Raw genomic sequence first — 5,765 nt, forward strand, 5'->3', positions numbered from 1 at the left:
ACCACTAATCCGGATATACTCCATCTAGCTTTTAATCGACTACCTCAGAATTTAATTTCTTAATCGAACATATATACATCGTCGGTTACTATGCAACCTTGAGTAAGTATCAGAAACATTGGCTTAATGAGACATCATTAATGACAGCACGGTGTTAAAAAAGCTATCAATTGTCTCCTAATATACAGGCAATGATAGACCAGAAGGGTGTGATATAGGCCGCGCTAAGGCTAGGTAAACACAATCACTGTACCATGTCAGTTATGCGTCATTAATTACGTTCCTAGACCTGTTGATTCAGACCGACCCCCCGCTGAGTATCACGCACCTGGAAGGTTTAAAGGCAGACTTGTGGTTTTGTCCGGTAACATTTGGGACTCCGTGCGGACATTCATGGCGAGAGTTGCAGTTCCTCTGATCGTGTTGGTGGTTGTGGCCGTTGCTGTGGAAGGTAATGTCATATCTGTGGTTCATCAGTACTGTTGACGACGTTTGGTTCGTATTTTACTGTTGAGTGATTCTTTTTGCTCTTGTTATAGCAGCCCTGGTACGGCATGGCAGGTTTTGTGTCAACGCGTCAGTTATCGAAGACTTGTATTTCCAAACAAATGTTCTCCCTGGTGGTGACCTGTCTGAGATTTCCCCTGTGCTCGCCTGTCCAGGTGCCCCGGCTCCGGACCGCCAGCTGCAGGACCAGGCTGCAGTGTCCACCCTCCTGCAGCAGCTGTTCCAAGCATCGCAGCAGATCTCTGAGAATGACCAGTCTCCCAGGGTCAACCTACACTCACAAGGCCAAGGACACGGCGCTGGCGCGCTGCAGCTGACCGACCAGACAGAGTTGACGGGCTCCGAGGACGGCAAAACTGCGTTCGACTGTGAATGCCACAATGTGAGCGCCTGGAGGGACCCTTGGTGTGCTTATGTTTGCCAGTAAGTATCGGTTATAATAATTAATTCAATATTTCAATAAGCACAGGTTCTAATGTTTCCACGGAGATATGATTGAACACATGAGAAGCGACCGTAAGGTCGTCTTTCCACGGATTGCGCCCAAATGATGATAACTTTATTGCACAACAAGTGTACAGGGTACAAAGTATGGCATCTACTAGTACATATTAACTACACTTTCATAAGGTTAACCTAACAGAAGAGCTTTGGTATACAAATCTTAACACTATCAGATGAACACAACTATGAGTTGAGTTTCAACCAACGACGACTTTTCTTTAGAAGGTGACATGGACTAACGTCACCATGTCATGGGTCTACTCCCGTTACCTTCATGACGGCACGGTCATGTTTACCCGCCAAATTTATCCACCTTTGTTTTGCCATTCACTTGTTATAAACACTACAAATAGCACTCTGTTCCCTTCCCACGTACCTACTTAACATCTAAACATACCCGGCCGTTACTAGGCAGTGTACAATTAGAGAACAAAGATGAACGATAATTCGGTACACATCCCGACACGAACCTCTTCAGAATGAGAGCAAATATTGGAGTAAGAAGCTAACGACGTGCGTGTGTTTGATGACTGATAACGAAAACATGCAGTGGGCAGGAATCCTTCCCTCGACAAGCGGTTGATTTAAAAATCATTATCAACTACTGTAATACCAACTCCACAAAGCCTCACCAATAATCAACATCATCTATCTAAATTTAGATTCTAGAGCGGAAGCAATTGTTCTGGTTCTAAAGATACTGTTTTTTTACTCCCAAAAGGGAATTGTAATGGTAACTTGACACTGAGTTTGGAACAGGCAGCAGGTGTTCTATACGGCATCAATATTCCGGTAACCCTCCTAAGGCTACAGCAAGTAATTGTTATGGATGACATCAGCGAGCGCGCATTAATTTTCGCTTGATTTTGAAAAAAAAAAACAAGAAATTTTGTTGCCTTCTGACAGTGGTCAACAAGCCGAAAATTTGCATTTTTTTCCAAAATCAGGCGAAAATTTATGCGCGCGCTAATGGCATCCATAAAAATGACTTGCTGTGTCCTAATGTACTAGTAGTAAGAACAAGGCAGGACCACAGGAGCCCGACCACAGCCTAACATGTTCATAAACGTCTTTTGAATCCACAGGTTTGTATACCCGTCAAAAATACCGCCGTGCTTTGAATATTGTATTAATACAATTATGATAATGATAAAATAATCATTGCAATTTCATTCATTCGTTGCAACTGGACAAGAAAACAAGTCCAGATTATATAGTAAACATGCTATGGAAAAACAACAACATTGAAATCTAATACGTGAATATTTCTCCAAATCTGATTTGAATATGACATCTATCATACCTCAAGTTTTGTGACGTAAGAAGAAGAATGCAAGACGAAGAATGTAGAAGAATTTGTCGAAAAGTCTAATTATCTGAGACATTGAGAGTGATGTTTGGAGGAGAGGTTGGAGATTACAGATGTCTTCAGGTGATTAGAGGAATAGTTGTTTTTCTGGATTACGAAAAAGGACCAGATGACGATACGCAATGCTTGACTAACAACTGTTAATTTCGAGGAGAGGAAAATTTGACGTTTTTGAACAAGCCGCCTTTTCTTTTTGAATAACCGTTCCTCTCTCTCTTCCGATTGTTGTCGTCTTCTTGTATGCCGTCTTCAGGTTCTTTACGTTATTGCGGCACTGGTCCTTTATCTTCGAGAAACCAGGCTCCTCCAACATTTTTGTTTCGGTAGAGACCCCCCCCCCCCAGCTTTTTCGAATTCGGCGACTCCTGATCCCCAAAAGTAATTCTGAAGTCTCTATTTCCCAGAGAAACATTCACTGAAGTCTTTTGAGCAGTGAGATTGTAAAGAGTCAAAGGAATAGTCTACTAGTTTTCGGTGTTTGTTTGTGTTTCCACATACTTTAGTCATTATAACTTGACTGTGATGTTGCTTCATATGTAGGTAGATATTATAGAGGCGAAGGTCAAGGTCAATTTTGTGGCTTTCTTTTGTACTGCAGGCCAGTGCAGGGGGAGCTTCATTTTACATTTCCTGTATTGTCCATGTGCTATGGTCTTGAATCTGAGTGACATTCGGAAGACGTGATGTAGATTTTGGCTCCTTCCAGCTTGTTTGTTAGTCTCTACCAGACTAACTACGCTGGCTATATATAGGAGAATATTTGCCGGGGGAGTTTGGCTGCCTTGTAGGTTTGACTGGCCGCGCAGGAGGGAAAGAAACTACCTTCCTGCGGCCGGACTCCCTTGGCCCATTTTGTTCTCTTCTTTGCCGAATTCTACGATCCGTATTCCCGTAGAAAGGCCAGGTGGAGGCTAGTTGTTTGTAACTTTAGCGGCATTTACCGTTTTGCTTATGCGGATCGATAGCTTTGACAAATGGGGACCTGAAGTGCATAATTAATTGAAAAATGCTATTCGTTCTAAGTACCAAGTAATGGGAATGCTTGTGACGCATGTGAGTTAGTTTAAGATGAACATTACCATGCTGTAGATTATGTAAAATTTAACGTGGACTTTCACACTTACAATATATGTAATCTGTAAATAAAAAAAAAACTGTTGTATTTCCGGTTTCCCGACTGAGGCTAGCAAAACTATTCTAACTTTTTTTATCGACCGCTGTCAGGCCTTACGATTTTCAAGCTGACAACTAAATATTGAAATCCTCTGAAGCGCAATTTCATGTATTTTCGGAAGCAATTTTTTTTAGTAAATCTGGTGAAATATTTGTCCCTTTCCCACAAATAAACAGAGGGACGGGTCCCGGAGACAGGGAGAGAGAATCACCTACCGATCCTAACTTTTCCAGTCCGTAAATTCAAACACTCTGTTGCTTTAATAAACAGAGCGATAATTGATATTTTCATGCTGAGCCGAAGATGGCACAGTTGTCATATATTTTATTGTTAGGCCACAGCAAGTAATTTTTATGGATGACATCAGCGCGCGCATTAATTTTCGCCTGATTTGGGAAAAAGAAAACAACAAGAACTTTTGTTGCCTTTTGACCATGTGGTCACCATGCCGAAAATGGGCAAAGATGTCTGTTGCCATGCCGGAAGGTGGATGGTAGATAACTATGAAGAGAGGAGACAAGAAAAGGCTCTAATTTAATGTTTTGTTTCTTACTTTGATGCAGTTAGTTGTGATGTTTGCTGTGTATATGTGATGTTCCGATCCCACTGAATCAAAACCACTTGTACAATGATTGAGTCAAAATTTTTAAATTTAAGAACCTTTTTTTCGGCCCGCCTTGTTTTTTTTCACCCGCTCGCATTAGATTTGGAGTCTGCGGAGGATGTCATCCATAAAATTTACTTGCTGTGGCTTTATCCCGTCCAATGGAGTAAACGCCTTACTACGGCTGTATTTCCCTCAACAGGCAGGCGATAATTGGCTGATGTCGGCAGGTCCTCACAGTCCGGACTGCAGACCGTGACGTCACAGCAGCGACGGAAACGTCGGTATGATACCCGCAGGGCCACGGACATCCCAACGTCATGAGGAAATTTACGGAAGACAGACAAAAATGAAAGAACGTTACGATAACTAGATTAACAATATAAAGGGACACTTATTATAACATGTGAGGAAATGTAGTCTTTGTCCTGTTTCATCTTTGACAAGTAAAAATCAATCCTGATATCAGCGTCATACGTAAGAATATTAAAGCTAAGCTGGTCTAATTGAGATGGAACTGAAAGTAAATTTTGTTCTTATAATATAGCAAATTCTAGTTTGTAAATACTGTCACAGCGTGCACTGCGATATCATTAACTTGTGTACTCACGGTTCATAAGAAACATATTATGACCAAATTAGTCATAATTCTGAACATTTCCAGCGCCATGATAATACGGTATAACGCTACTTCATTTAGGCGCAGGGGGAGGGGGGTTAGACATTATACATTTCATTGTATAAACATCTTAAAAGCCACACAAATTTCCAAACGTGTCACGGATTGTGGCTTGTTTGTTTTGTTTGTTTAAGTTGTTTAAAGTAGGTGTAGGGTGGCCATGTCTAGATCTAAGAGGTTAAAGGCATCCAATGCGATTTCAGGGCAGCAAAATTGGAAATATTCTGAATAAGGCAAACTTTGCGATATTGACACATACAGGGTTATATTGGCACATTGCAATCAGTACTAGTATTTCATACTTTGGGCGTTTAAAACAGCAGAAACAAGCCCAAATATGAGTCCTTTATTTTCTTGGTGGTACTCTAAAAATTATCCCAGGGCCCTTCCAGTAAGCATTTTCTGTCAGAATTTTTGCTCCATGACGGCCAATAGACATTGGGGCAGTGTGGTTTCAACTCACAACTCACTTCAACAAACGACTAGAATATTGGCTTTGAAACATCGGGTTTCCAAGCCCTACAAACTGCACTGGATGCCTCAGAATCATAATGATCCTCACCGTGACATAAATGAATAAATGAATATCGTTATAATATTAACTCACCAATTAAAAACTACGTTAGGCCAATATATATTTTTATCTCGTCGGGAAACAGTAACAGGCGATTCAACATCAGGCCTCAATTCACTGTGATCAGCCGGGTACAAAAGATCGCGGACGCACCTCAGACAGAGGACATTGCTGCTTCCCTGAAATCATCCGCGGTAGCTCTAGCCTCTACCGGGCACCGCGGATCGCTGGAAAAATAGTAGAAATTGGCCGAAATAAAGGGATAACATAGCAGAGAAGATCCTATTCGCGATCCACGGAGCCTGTCGGGGGTCCCTAGCTTCAAACGATATCAAATTAATCCCCCAATATTCG

At 41.6% G+C, this 5,765-nt stretch overlaps 1 protein-coding gene across 1 annotated transcript; it reads left to right on the plus strand.

Moving 5' to 3' along the window:
* The first annotated feature begins 315 nt into the window (after window positions 1-315).
* LOC109470845 lies at window positions 316-4,668 on the plus strand. The gene is made up of 3 exons (XM_019769934.1): window positions 316-451; window positions 663-930; window positions 4,361-4,668. The coding sequence occupies exons 1-3, from the start codon at window positions 394-396 to the stop codon at window positions 4,377-4,379; spliced, it is 345 nt and encodes a 114-aa protein (XP_019625493.1). The 5' UTR covers window positions 316-393; the 3' UTR covers window positions 4,380-4,668.
* Window positions 4,669-5,765: the final 1,097 nt, after the last annotated feature.

The sequence above is a fragment of the Branchiostoma belcheri genome, unplaced genomic scaffold, assembly GCF_001625305.1.
Source record: "Branchiostoma belcheri isolate BF01 breed outbred unplaced genomic scaffold, Haploidv18h27 scaffold235, whole genome shotgun sequence".
In the NCBI taxonomy this organism is placed as follows: Eukaryota; Metazoa; Chordata; class Leptocardii; order Amphioxiformes; family Branchiostomatidae; genus Branchiostoma; species Branchiostoma belcheri.